Raw genomic sequence first — 15519 nt, forward strand, 5'->3', positions numbered from 1 at the left:
GAAACCTTTAACACCTTTAAATGGTCTGCCTATTTCTTCAACGTACTTCATGTCTTTAATATATGATTCATGATCTCTTAAAGGCGGATCATCATCCATAAAAGGGTATCGCATAGCACCGTTGAAATACTCCCCATACTGATAGCACCAACTACAGCCGAAATAACCGTTAAATTGGAAGCGATTTTGTATTATAGGCCGGGCAACAGAGTCAACCGATGAACAAAGGGGTTGTAATATAAAATTACATTTTTGACCATTTTCTATGTCTATGACAATACCATTTGTCATCAAATCACGAATCTGATTAATAAAAACATTTATATATAAATTCATAAATTGTGAGCTAGGTTCAGACTTTGTAATCCATATTCCTGCAAGTAGTATATTTCTAAACCGTATTTTTAGCGGCAATTCATTAATTATTAGTTGGATGGGCCACATAGAACTTTTGCTACTTTTAGAAATAGGTGCACCATCTAAATTAAAATTAAAAGTTAATAATACTGTTTTTTCGCGTTTATTATTGTAAAGTCTTCTATATAATTCACCGTCGTGAATATCAACAATATTTAAATTTTTATTTTTTAGCCTATTCTCAATATCCTTAATGTTTTGAAATAATAATTTGCGCACATTTGAATTTTGTAAAAGAACCTGTACTTGATATTTTACATCTGTACTTACGAAACAGTTGGAAGAATTAGTACTCATTTTATATGTCTCTTAACATTTCTCGCAATGCCGATAAGTAGTTGTTAACAAATCTTTTCTATAAAATTTGTCTAATAAACAATTACATTTACTACAATAAAATATATATTGAAATAATTCTTCTGGAGGATCCAAACGTTTGCTTATCATATATTTCGAATTCATGAAATTTGAAAACTTAGGACCCGCCCAAATACTTGCTATATTAAATAAGGCAAACCTTGCTTCATCTGAACTATTGAAACGAACACAGTAACTGTGTATCATTTGCACAACTTCATCAACAGTTGTTTTAGAACTTTCAAACATTATGGTATTGTCATGTTTTATGTTTGCGTCATTAATAATTGTTGGTTCAGTATGACAAGGATTATTATCCTCGATTCCTTCCTCCATACATCTGTTCTGGAATAGATCTTCATCTATAGAGTAAATCTTTTCGTTTTCATTGTTGTTGCATCCGTCACAATTCGTAGTAGTATCATCAATTTCTTCAGAGACAAGCATCTCTTCGCTTTCGTACGTATTATTACGTAAAGTAGTATTTAATTTAGATGTTTCAATATAATCTTTTTTGAAATGTAAATACGGTTCTTTTGATTCATAATCACTACGATTGTCTGTAAAAAGACACATATTATTATTGATTAAATAACAAATTATGCATGTGTGTATACTCGTATATATCATATGTATAATACATACACACACACATATTGATTGAAGAATAAAATATACGTGTGCATGTGCAATTTATCCTTAAGCATTAATTATATATATAATAGCTTTATATAGGACACATATACGTGTGTGTGTGTGTGTGTGTGTGTTTATATAAATACAAAATATTAATATTACACACACACACACACACACACACACACACACACACACACACACACACACACACACACACACACACACACACACACACACACACACACATATATATATATATACAATGTATATATATATAAACCAATAAATGTATAAAGTATGGGTTTTTATGTCTTTAATTATATAAGTAAATTATGTTTTTATCAGCATTAATAAAGTGCAGTGTTTAGTTTTCGAGAAATAAGAAAGTGTCGCTTTAGAGGACCTATGTCGGTATTAGCGACTTACCTCTTTACTTCTAATAAATAAAAATATATAAAATGTATGGTTGTATATTCGTCGTGAAACAAAATAAATGCGCGCGCGTAACGCGCGCCTAATAGTGTTCTATTCGTCGTGAAATAAAATAAATGCGCGCGCGTAGCGCGCGCCTGTAGTGTTCTAGTCCTTTTCTAAAAAGGGCATGTCATCGATACTCGAATCTATTGTTGTCGTTTTTCCGCAATGCGGATTGGTTTTCTTGTTGCTTACTTCATGACCGGCTGTCATGACATCCCTACTGAAAAAAATCATGTGAGAACACACATGAGACCTCATATGTGCTCTCATATGAGGTCTCATACACTAACACATATAATTCTCTTATGAGATCTCATATCATGTATCGTGCCAAAATCTCATATGAGATCTGAAATGCGATCTCATATATCATATAGGTTCTACTTTTATAATTTCATAATTTGTGTGTATGCGGCGTGCATGCGTGTGTACGATCTTTACAGAAATTATCAGATATAATAGTTAACGAAATAGTATTGTAGAATTTTATATCCTGAAATATTTGGTGAAAAGGTGCAAAAATAATAAAAGTTGTTGATTAAAAATAAAATATTTTTAATATTATTAAAAAAGGATATAATTTTATTTAATACAATTGATATAAATGATATAATGGATACTATTGAACATATTACTTTTTTTTCTATACTTTGTATATTGTGTAATGTGATATTTGAAATGCTCACGGTATTGATAAGATTCCTGTGATTATTTTGTCTATATTACAATAATATTTACAATACAATTAATATTTCAACGATATTTTTAAAATGTTTAGTGTTATACGTAAATACATTAATAATGATAACTATTTGGCAATGTTGCTATATAGCAATTTTCATGTACTTGTATAAAAACGCATACTTGTTTAATTTTTTTTGTTTCTATAGCTATAATTTCAGTTCCAATATTACGTATTAAAATTAAAAAATTACATATTGAAGTTGATGTATTCACAATATTACAAAGAGTAATTTCTTTTTTATTTTTATTATCTACTAAAAAATAGAGTATTCGAATAAAGGTATTGTCGGAGAGCATTGCGAAACTGTTGTCAGAACGTTTATTTTTTCTTGTCGATGACATAAGCAGACAGCCATCTTTTACAACTCTTTCGTATACTATTGTAGATTTTACACAAACATTAAAATCTTTTAAGGTATTTTTATCGATACTTGTTCCATTTTCTAAATATGTTACTGTCGCTAGCTTACAACTTTTTTTGAATTTTTTTAGTCGACAGTTCCTCGCAATAATCGATTACTAAAGGTGAAGCATGAGGGTATATACTATTACGTAAAACATGCACACTATGTTGCATGTTAATGTAACGGACGATTTGTAAATTTACACCTTTTGCGCAATAAATTGCTTGAAGTGTATCGTGATTTGCAGATTCGAAGGGAAACGTAGAGTGAGCCCAAAGAGGTCCCCAATTAAGAACACTTTGTGATATGTGAAAAAGTTGATGCACATTAAAAGTCATACCTTTCTTTGAAAATAGTTTTTTCTGTTAAAAATGCAAACTTGTATAAGTCTTCATCAACTTTATTCAAATCATTAATGCTTATATCACATCTTAGTAATGTATGCAAGCTTTCAACAAACAAAATCCAATATTTCACCATGCGTTCATTTAAAGTCAATCGAAATAATGGCAGACTATAATAAGAATGAAGTTTTCCCATTCTCTACTTTTCCACTGATTAATATCATCAAAAGATCTACTCAATCGACCTATTTGATGGGGAACTTTTATCTGTAACAGAATTTTGTTCATTTCTTCCACTGTTGATGTTTCTATCATGCACTTTAAAAAATACTTCGTGATTTGCTTTCCAACACCACTAAGGCAAGAATGCATGTAATCAGGAACGAATCCCTGTACAATATCAAAATAAGGTAAATTGATTAGAGGTGAAGTACACTTCACTCCATAAACATCGTCACATTCTTCGATTGTAGCCCTTGTCATAAACTCAATCATATTTCTCTTGGTTCTTTCTTCTGGACAAGATTGTAAAATGGGGTACCTCATACTACCTTCGTACCACTCGCCTTTATGTAAACACCAATTACATCCATACTGTCCATTAAACAATTTAACTCCTTGCATAGGAGCCCGCGCAACCGAGTCAACGCAACAAATTAAGTGTAGACTTTAATCAAACGCTTCTCATTATTAATAGTGCAATCAATACCTTCCGTTGATAATCGAACTATTGTGTCAGTAAAAGGTTGTAAGAAGGCTGTCATTTCAGGTTTGTTCTTGCCAAACCACATACCACAAGTTATGATTCGTTTTAATCTCGATTCAACAGGAATTTCGTTCAACTGTAAATATATAGGCCAGATAGAGTACTGGGAGCATTCAAAACGAGGTGCGCCATCAGTATTGAAAATAGTTGTGACGTAATTGTGCCTTTCATTAGTAGGTAAACTTTTTACAAAAGATCTGTAGCATTTGCCATCAAATATATCTCTAATTCTTCCATCATATTTTCTTTCTTTTACAATGTATTCATAATATTGTTGATTATCTTCCAGTAACAGTTTAATACTTTCTGTTGGATCGATGAGTAAGAAAATATTTGAAGATGATGGACCATCAAATTCAACTATTCCTAAACATACTTCACAAGTCATAGAAGATTTTAAATCTCTTATTTTTCCAAGATATTTACTACAATTAGGGCATATCAAGAGACACGGTAGTGTCTCGCGCCAAGTACACGCGGAGCGAGACCGACCGTGACTCTTTTACGCGACGCGACGAGTTGCGAGTACTCGAGATGTTGAGATCTCATATAACGAGTGAACGGATCAAGTTTTAAGTAGGCTTGATCGATAGCTTGGGTCGATTTGGGGGGGGTTTCTCTTATAATATTCCGCTACGTGCCCTACGAGCGGAAATATTGCGACGCAAAGTCCAAATGTGAAAATTTATTTTTAAGATACTACTTCTTCTACTTCTACGTCGACCGTCTCTCATGCCATGCCATCATTTCATTGGCTGGAGTCGCGTCCTTTTCACTTTTTCGACACCAGGGCGGTGCTAGTATCGCCAGCACATATGTATACGTGTGTGTACTGCGCGAGTGTAGATAGTGCGTTTAGCGCGCTGTCAGTCAGTTCATATATATCACGTGATCAGAGAAAATGTCCCTTTCACTTTTTCGACACTGGCGGCGCTTTCGCGCAGTGCAGATATAGTGCGTTCATACGTGTGTGCTGTACTGCGCGCAGTGCAGATAGTGCGTTCAGTGCGCTGTCACGTCACAGTCAGTTCACTTAACCTATATCGTTGAGAGAACGGTAGTGTCGTCGGAGCGAGACCGACCGTGATGTGATAGTAACTTACGATAATTTACTCGTTTACGCGGAGTAAATTATCGTAAGTTATCTCCCGTTTACGCGAAGGAATTATTCGTAAGTTACTACAAAAGTAACGCTCGCGTAAACGTATGATATACGTGATGATGACTCTTTACGCGACGCGACGATTAATTCAAGGTAATTGTTTTAATAATATAATTATCCTATCCTATATATAACTACGTTTACGCGAGTGTTACACAGGTTAACCTAGATTGTTGTGCATAACATGGATCTTTCTTATTTACTCGCATGGAGGAAACGATCGTCGCTAATCAGAGACTGTTTTTTCTTCATCATTGAGGAATATAATTATATCTTGGGTGGAGTTTATCTTAGATTTTAATTATTATACTTTACTGCAAATTTTCAAAACGTTTTATTTCATGTATCTTAGCACGTCTGAAAGAAACGAAGAGATATTAACGGAAATGAAATTTATATTATCACAGCTTTTGATGAATTTATTGAGAAAGTTATGCACCGGACGATCATTCGATTTGCAATTAGGGCTATCGGTTCTCTTTATGTTATCAGAACAAGAGGCGTGCAGTTGGCTTTCCACCGTTTCTACATCGTAAGAAAATAAATCTATTTTTCGATAATTAATTTTCGATAATAATGTGTAAAGATTTATATTTGTAGATTTCAGACCGATCATATTCAGCATTGTACAATCTCAACTTTGGGATATGAATATTCGCGCTTGGGGCAAAATCGATCATTGACACAAACGTTTGAGAGTTACAAGCTATTGCATATTTGGGCACAATAAACGACTGTCACGTTATTCAATAACTTCTAAAGGTACGCTCATGCATTATCATTGAGTCTATTTTTATATTAAACGCAAATCTTGTTATACATATGTGTCAATGTATATATTTTTAATACATTTACAGAAGTTTTAACAAATAGTGCTTCGAGCAAAAGAAAAATTTTACAGCAGATCATAAACAGTACCTAATAAAGAGAACGTGATTCCTTTATTAAAAGATTATTGTTGTAGCTTCGGATTTAATTTCAATGATTGCCTTTTGAATTATTTACAAATATTACTAAAAACGTGGAATCCAACGATAACCGTTTCGAATACAAGCGTGAATAAAGGCAAATGATATAAGAAAATAATATGTATTTGTGACAATTAATTTAATATTTGGATATTTACATATTTTTATACGTAGATCATTTTCGTATGATATTGAACACCAATTTAATAATCGAGTAATATATTATAGAGTTACTTATCTGTAAAGATGAAATCGATGAATTAAGAAAGAAATGTAATGGAGTTGTTGCGCAAATGGAAGATAAATCCATGTTGAAGCGATGTATCTCTACGTTATGGGAACACGTAAGCTATAAAAATGTTGGATAGTATAGTTTCTTATAATGTGAATTTTACATTTAAATTTCCAGATTACATTTTACCACTATGAAGTGTTTATTATACTAATGGATCTCATAGGAGACAAAAATATGGAAAAGAGAAATTATCTTTGCTTCTTGCAAAATTACACTCGGAGCGGGTAAATTATAATAATTTCGCATATATTAATTTTGAATTTAATAATCATACTATCAATCATGACAGGCTTCCTACACCAATGGAACACGATGAGTGGATACAGCTTAATCCTGGACATAGTACGTTGCCGCCGATAGCCCAATGGAGACTTCCGTTCTTGCTTAAAGTCGATATTTGGAAAATCATTAGTAAATATATTTCAGAAATAAATTTATGGCCAGCACTTGGATGATTACTTAACTTAATTTCACATTTTATTAATTCTCGTTACTAGCACCTGAGTTGAATTTAAGAACATACGGCAAGTGGCTTGACATCGCACCCGTACTTAATTTGGAGGCACATCTCATATGCACATTAGCTATTAAAGGTGAAGTGACACAAGTATGGGGAAATAATTCTACTGCATCGAAAAATACTGCATGGTCGCTTTATCCGAAAAATACCACGTTGCTCAAAGATATCAAGAAATGTATACAACGGATGACAGATTCAGATGGATTCTATTATGGTACTGCAGCATTGTACTATGTCGTAAATCATACACCTCCGGGTGCTGATCGCGTTGCTGCCGCGAAAGAATGTTACGAGTATGCTCAGCTGGCGGCACAGAATTCCACTAAATTTGAAGAAGGAATGTTAGAAGTACGGTAATCTCTGTGTAAAGTACGTGTCTATGTTGTAAAAAATATATTGACTTCTATGGCTTTTACTTTCAGAAAATTAAATCCAAATATTTGAGATTTACGTCCGAGCATATTCTACGTACGTACGGATTGGAGAAAGATGAGTATCTTGCTCTAATTGAAAATCCGTGCAAGCTGGTGTATGAATTGTATAACGAAGAAAGCATACCATTACGATATCGAACTGCAACCAACTACAGACGATATTAACGCTGCTGTTAACGAGCTGGGTAAACTGTTCTCGTTGAATACGATAAAATTGCGTATGGATTTATTGGAAGAATGGCTACAATCTAATGCCAGGTATACCGAATTGTCTCAAAGCTTTACAGAGACGTTTCTAGCGACGAAAGAGTCTGATCAGAATACCAACTATGAAGATAATTTACTTAGGTAATGTTGTTGGTACACCATTTTTTTTATATTCAATTTCTAAATCAACAATTGATTGTGAAATATACTTAATTGTAGGATATGTTATATGCTGGAATATGGAGATATGGATTTGTTTGCACAATTTCTTATAAACATAGGTTTCGGCAATCGTCATGGCGAGACTGAATATAGTTGTAACGTACGATATCGAGTATTTCGAATATTGCAGACTGTCGTTGATACTACAACGTTAGAGGAATTGACCAAGCAAGATATATGTACCTTTAGGTATAAATAATTATAATAAATTATTGTTTATTTTATCGGCAGAATATAAATTTTTCTTGCATATTAAAACGTTGATCTCACTTCAATATTTCAGAAAGTATATGAAATCGTTACAGTACACCGGCAAATTGGAATCTTTAGAATTATGTTACAGCGTTGATACATTTGACACATGTTGTAAACGAGATATTCAAAACTTGAGAATATCAATCCGTGATGTTAAGATACAGTTAAAAGGACTTTGCTTCTAAATTTTAGGATATTGATAATTATGAAGTGAGCGAAATGTAAATCTGTGAGGTAAATGAGAAATAGTCAAAAGAGAAATATGTTGATTAGTGCCAAGAAGAAAACGTAGCAATTAATTGGGCTGATTGAATTGGCAGATCAAAGTGGCATTTTTTTCGTATCAAGTAATGAAATGGTTTGATGTTTATATGACTACCCTGGTGGAAATCTTCTCATGGGTAGGCAAAAAAGGGAAGATACTCATGGGGAGAATTGGGACTTCTACCCATGAGTATCTGCCTATGGGAATCTACCTAAGGGAATCTACCTATGGGAATCTACCTATAGGAATCTACCTATAGGAATCTACCTATGGGAATCTACCCATAGGAATCTACCTATGAGAATCTACCCATAGGAATCTACCTATGGGAATCTACCCATAGGAATCTATTTATAGAAATTTATTCATACATATACCTAGAGCACAAAAAATACTGGAGACAAGTTAGATAAACAAAATATCAACAAAATATTTATAAAATTTATATATTTATATAAATCAGAATCATGTACAAGTTATTTCGCGTCAGGCGGATCGCACATGTGCTTTTTTTTCGCGGCTGTTTGTCGATTAGTGAACGTTGTCGGCGTAAACGTACGGACCTCGGCGGAGTAAATAGACGGTGGAAGATAAATAATCGCGGCGGCGAGGCGAAGTTAAATTGCATAAGAGCGTGATTAGCCTCGATTCCAGGTTATGATACGTCTTATAAGACATGCTTCTCTAATGAATCCCGCAGACTTCATGATAACCGAATATAAAAAAAAAAAAGAAAGTCCTCTGCGATATATATATACCCGTTATTACAAATAAAATAGGAATGTAAAAAATTCACGCGTATACAATTACATCGATCAAATTTAGCCGAATGTGCGCGTTATGCAGAATAAGTAATAGAGTAAATTATAATCGATATGGGTCGAAAGAGGGGGCGATCGCGGCAGAGTTGTTATAAATTAACGTATAATTGCGTCTAGACTAAGCGGATATAAAAACTGTATTTTCGCCGTGATTGCAAAAGCGATTTCTGCATTGTAACCCGACTTTGCCTCACCTTCGGGAAGACGAGAGATTGGACAGCTTCTGTCTGCTGGTAAAAGAAAAAAAAATGCGATAAATTATGCCGCCCCCCTCCTTCTATTTCTTCGAGATGACTCGGCGATAAAATAAACGTTCTAAGCATCAATAGCGTCAAAATGAGAATAAAATAAATCGGATATATTTATATACCGGTCTATTTTACCGGAATTGATTGGGATTTGAAAGGAGAGAGAAGATTAACGGCGAATATATCGTGCAAAAGACGACGATTCTCTTTCAAGAGAGTCTCGTCGACGACTATCGCGCGTCCACCGCCTCTCATTACGATCTAAATCCTAGTTCGGTCGACTTGCTCTCGACTCTCGGGACTTTTCAGAAGCCGTCCTTTGCGGCAGAGGTCAGTCGTTAACGCGTCTTATGGGCGTCTTAGGGATGATAGGTCATGTATATTATTTAATCTTCTTCATCGGATGATGTATCCTTTAGCTCAAATGTTTGACGTACAGTTTTTAATTTTCGAAGACAATATTTTATTAATATTGTTTAAACGCTTTTGTAAATCCGCCGGATTTACAGAAGCATTTTTCTGTTCCAAGTAAATTCTTTTTGTAAAGATCTGAAAGAAGAAAGAATTTAATAAAACATATGTTTATCAAAATAAATACCTATTTATTAAATAAGTTGATTTTAATTAGTACTGAAAATTAATACCTGACAGATATTTTTTCTTATCTGGCGAGCAAGCCTTTCGTGCCTTAGAGTTTGCTTTATTTGGGCAAGCCTTCCCAGAAGCGCTTCTTTTTGATAATTCTTCTCGGGTCCATAGCACGTCGGCGATTTTTTTTACAAATTTTCCATCTCCTTTCAATCCCAATTCAACTTTATTTATTTGATCAAACTGTGCCTGTGACACAACAGAAACCTATAGAAATAATAAAAATAATAGGCTTACATCATGAAGTCATATACATATACAGCATTAAGGCAGAGATTATATAACACACATGACTTTATATTTTTTGATGACGTGATGTTATTTAGTAAATAGTTTTAAGAAGTTAACTTACTCCATTTGAAGGGTCAATGTTATAAGCGGGACCTTCCAAAGTATAATTTTTATTTGAGGTAGCACCCTGTAAAGAATAAAAGAATAAAAAAATTATCGTTAATTATTTTAAATATTTTAGATAATTTGTAGTACATTTTAAATTCTTTAAATTTATCATAATTCACCTCTAATTGTGGTCGAATTTCAGTTTTGTTTTTGTTATGTAACTCATCCTTCTCGATATCATCAACTACATATGATACCTGCAAAGATTTAAAGTATTATAAATATTTTCTTCCAGAAAACAACATTCTTCTTTTAAATAAAGTTATTATTTACATGATCAGAATCTTTCAGTTGACTTTTTGAAGCGCTACTTAGAGAAGTGTCCACTTTCGGTATTTGAGGAATCGGCTGCTCAATGTGCAGCACAGGGACTTTCGAATCAATGTCGTTGATCTGTAAGCAAAAGATTTGAGTTCAATTGTCACAAGTGTCATCCTTCAGGTTATAGTACTATATTTATTTATAAAAATTATATATTAATGAAAATATTTCTTCACTACATACAACAGACAAATCTTCATTTAAAATTATGCTGCTTTCATCAAAATCATTTTGCCAATCAGGTAATTCGGTCCTTAACCTGAAACAATTTAAACAATTATACTTTTACTAATCATAAGAATGTTTATATTGCATAATAAATAAATGAGTGAAACTTACTTTTTGATAGTTTGGAATTTTACTAGAACAGGAAAGCTCATTGTCAGACTTATGTGAATTATCATGTTTTTTTAGACAATCTTTGAACTTTATCTAAAAACAAAAACAGCTAATCAGTTTTTAGACATGAAAAAATTTCATATAACAACAAAAAGAAATTATATATTATCAATAAAATATAGAAGGTACAGAATCAAAATATGAAAATATTATAAAAAAAAACAAAAATATTTACAGCTATCGTGCTTGGCACTTTTGTGCTTTGACGATTCAGACTTGTGAGAAGACCGATGCGATGAGTGGTGTGACAATTCCTTATCTTGCCATTTAAAATTTAGATCTAATATTTTGAAATATCGATCTTCGAGATCTTTGTATTTCATTTCTAATTCTGTATATTTTTGCTTCCATTCTTTGAGCTCTTCCTGAAAATGCATTATGTGTTCCATATTATTGCTTACAGTCTTTTGCTTCTTAATAATCTTCTCCTCATGCTCATCTTCTGAAGCATTATCCATACAAATCAAATCATCTTCTTTCGAAAGTTCTCGAAAAGAACAAACTGTATTTGAAAGTTTGGCCTCTTTGCTGTCTTTAATCTCCTGTTATGGAAACGCAATAGATAAAAAGAAGCATTTACTTCTATGAGTGTTAAATAAAAAGGTTAACTTAAGCAAAGGAATTAAAGTAATCATAAATTATTAACAAAAATTAGAAAATTTTATCAAAAAGAAATTTTGAACAAGACAATTTATTCTACTTCTTAAATGACAAAACAAAATGAATGTACCTTATCCCTTAGTTTCCTTTTTCTAAGTTTTGGTTACATTTATCATCACTTAATCTTTGAAGATTATATTGTCTTGCTTCTTCAATACAGTTGTTCTTTTTGCTCTTGCCTGTCATTTTCTTCTAGAAAAACATTATTATTTCAAAAATCAATACAAGATTGAAAAAAATACAATTTTCTTCATCTTACTTTGTTTTCTTGACACTCTGTTTTCATTGTAGGTTGAACAGGTCTTCGCCCTTCGGTTTTTTCGCACAAAGCAGTGAGGTCACTAAGAGATTCTAAAATAGAAATGTATTACCAACAGCATTTTGTATTGTACAAAAAGTCTTAAAGAATTTAGTATAACTCACCTGCATAGTGCAGTAGTTTGGCTTTATAATATCCAGTGAGAGGCACTTTCTTTTTACCACACACAATTTTTTTCTATGTCTAATATTTGTCCCTGTTCTTTCAATACTGTTTTTGGGGTCTCTTCTTGATTTACACTCCAAAACACTTTGTACTCTGATCTTGTAACACAAGATTGTAATTCACTCAGCACTACTTCATAGTCTTTAAAAAAAGATAGCGGAACATCAGCTTTTTGCTTATCTAATTCGTATTCCACACGGGCCCACATCGTTTCTTCTACGTTCATGTTTTATTTTAAGCACACTTATAAGACAAAGACAGAAGAAAATGATTATTTTTGGCTAAAAAATATTTTTATACAAAATTTTCGCATATATTAAACTAATTAGACTTCAAATTATATGCAAATTATATATTTGTTATTTTTTTGCATATTTTAAGAACATTATTTATGTGAACAAATTATGTTTTCAATTAATTAACATTTTAATTACTTGTAAATATTATAATTTTTACATTATCAATGTTTCGTAGAATGTGCAAGAAATAACGAATAAACAATTTTTGTATATAATCCAAAGTTGATTAATAATTAATAAAATTAACTAATACATTAAGTTGTAGAAATAAATATTACTTGCTGAAGACTAGAAAGAGGTTAGTTAAACACATATGATGTTTGTACTCGTTTTAATGTATTATATTATAATTTTACCATAAAATGCAAGTTTAATATATGCGAATATTTTTAATAAATATAAAATAATAGACTGCTGTTTGTGAACAAAAAATCAACATTATGATGAAGATATAATATATTAACTGTGTACTATTATTATTATAATAATATTAACTGCTGTGTAATATTAACTGTGTACTGTGTTGCAATTTTCACAAACAGCAGTATATTTTTCAGCTGAATATCTTACCAAGTACTTGAATTATTTGTGCACTGTCCCTCTAATATTCTAGCCTCAATAGCTGCTTATCGTGCGCTTTGTCTGGCTCGGTTCAAAAGTCGATTGAAAGTAATGGCGATAGAAGTAAAACAACGGTCGGAATCCTTATAATAATGGAAAGTATGGCGCTCATTTCGCGCCTTCTGTGGCTGCGCTGTTCAGCGAGAAGTCGTGCAGACCGTGAAGGAAAACTCGTCCGTTTTCACGCCGATCTCCACCATAAAACGGACTCTGAGGCCTCTGAGCGTATAGTAACGCGTCACGCTCTCCCCACTCTGCCCGTCTATGCGCAGACGATTTCTCGCAGAATCTCTCTCGCAGAATTCTCGCAGAATACTACATAGAGCACGTGATTTTCATGTGGAACGTGTATATGTACATTCATGTGTATCAACAAGATTTGTCTATTGAAATTAGCTCGACTGCAATCTTTCTAGTTTATTAAACAAACTTATAAAGGGACGTATGTATATAAATATTATGTATAAAAATATTAAAAATATCATTAAATATTAAAGACTGAATGTTAAAAAGATCACTGACAGCATGCTAACCTCAAATAATTAATCTGTGTCTTAAATTTGTTAATTGCATGAAACCGCAGCCTGCGATCATATAACGAGCATATTAATTTTTTATGCCAAGTGAGATCTGCAAGTATCATGCCACAAGAAAATAGCAAAGCATCTAGACGTCAGTATCGTTTATGGTTAAAAGATCCTATCCCCAAGCCACCAAAATCTACAGCCTGTAGGTACAAACTACAGGAAAATAAAAGTGACCAGGTGCAATTTACAGCTGCTTTAAAGAATAATAATTTATATGGAGAATGTTCAACAACGGTTGCAACAGTAAGTATATATTCATTGCATAAATCTGTTCCTTGATTTCATCATATAGTGTAAGGGCCTGCGCACATAGGACAAATATTAAATATTAAATATTAAATTTTATACACGAGAGAAAGAGAAAAAAGATCTTTTCTTTCTTTCTCTCTTGTGTAAAATTTAATATTTAATATTTAATATTTAATATTTGTCTATTGTGCGCAGGCCCTAAGTTGTGATATATCATAATGTACTAAAATTATTCTGTTTTAGTGTAACTTGGATCCTAACAGCAGTTTTAATACTGTCTGTAGTACAAGTGATGAAATGGACACAGTTTCAAACTTTTTCATCCTTGTGCAGTGACTCTGTCAGTGATGAGGTACGTATCAATGTTATGTGTTTAATGAGATATTTTTAATGAATAGTTCCATATCTTTGAGTAAATAAAAGTATTTGTTTAATTAACTTGTGTGACTATACTTTATCTTATCTTATATGTATATATATACAGAGTGTCTAATTTTAATCGATTACCCCTAAAAACTTTTTTATTTTGATTGTACAGCAAAATGGTTCAGACATAAATTGGCATGGCTTGAAGGAGGCCATCAGATGGTGGCAATGATTGCTTATATAAATAATAAAAAATAAAAATGTTTTTGGGGGTGATTGATTAAAATTGGACATATTCTGTATATAGTTATTTTAATTACTTTATTTATTAATACATAATGAAAAATAAATTTATTGTAATATACAATAAAATTTTTAATTCTTTGAGCAGGTATAACATATTTAATATTTGTTTTTGTTAAATCTAAAAACTGCAGACTTGATAAATTGATTTAATTGATATTCACGTTTTTTTATTCGTTTTTGATTCTTTTTATTTCAGAGTGACTCTAGTGCTACATTTCTGAGCATTGATGATTCAAGTGGAACACAGCGAAGGACACAGCAGTGGTGCTTTTGATAATCCAGATAACTTAATTGATAATAAGATGAAATTCATTATTGGAGGACAGAAATTCTGCATCTTGAAGAAGAAATTTTCTTAAATGCAAGAAGAACCAAGTTCGAGATTATGTTGCTTATTTGGAACTTTCTTTTCGACACAGCTAACAGCTACAGCCACAGAGGACTTATGCAAACTTGTAAATTGTTTGCTGAATAATGAATTTATCCCAACTACAAAGTATATGTTTCGGCAGGTATTTGGGAGCATTAACTACTCTTTTCATTTCTATTGTCCCGATTGTAATTGCTATATTAAAGAAATACTAAAAAGTGAAAGAAAAAAAACTAATCTTTTGCAATGTCCTGTTTGTAATAGA

The 15519-nt window shown here is 32.3% G+C and overlaps 1 protein-coding gene and 1 long non-coding RNA gene across 12 annotated transcripts; one reads left to right on the forward strand and one right to left on the reverse strand.

Annotated features, from left to right (window-relative positions):
- The first annotated feature begins 4643 nt into the window (after positions 1-4643).
- On the forward strand, positions 4644-8596 carry LOC139785697 (kinetochore-associated protein 1-like). 11 transcript variants are annotated; one of them, XM_071724859.1, is made up of 11 exons: positions 4644-5403; positions 5470-5588; positions 5663-5842; positions 5911-6072; positions 6507-6622; positions 6688-6797; positions 6863-6984; positions 7071-7441; positions 7516-7875; positions 7954-8145; positions 8240-8595. In XM_071724859.1, exons 5-9 carry the CDS (start codon positions 6572-6574, stop codon positions 7690-7692), a joined length of 831 nt encoding a protein of 276 aa, XP_071580960.1. In that variant the 5' UTR covers positions 4644-5403; positions 5470-5588; positions 5663-5842; positions 5911-6072; positions 6507-6571; the 3' UTR covers positions 7693-7875; positions 7954-8145; positions 8240-8595. The 11 variants fall into 11 exon arrangements, with proteins under 11 accessions (XP_071580960.1, XP_071580967.1, XP_071580957.1 ...); XM_071724856.1 differs by having other exon boundaries at positions 4645-5403; positions 6168-6622; XM_071724860.1 differs by having other exon boundaries at positions 4645-5403; positions 5718-5842; positions 6168-6622.
- A 1594-nt stretch (positions 8597-10190) lies between these two features.
- LOC139785703 (uncharacterized) lies at positions 10191-10979 on the reverse strand. Its single transcript, XR_011722056.1, has 4 exons — positions 10866-10979; positions 10712-10789; positions 10546-10611; positions 10191-10400 (listed from the first exon to the last, which is right to left on the reverse strand). It is a non-coding gene; the product is annotated as an uncharacterized lncRNA (long non-coding RNA).
- Positions 10980-15519: the final 4540 nt, after the last annotated feature.

Source organism: Temnothorax nylanderi, unplaced genomic scaffold (genome assembly GCF_030848795.1).
Source record: "Temnothorax nylanderi isolate EJ_2023f unplaced genomic scaffold, tnyl_v1.0 TNYL_tig0866_pilon, whole genome shotgun sequence".
NCBI lineage: Eukaryota > Metazoa > Arthropoda > Insecta > Hymenoptera > Formicidae > Temnothorax > Temnothorax nylanderi.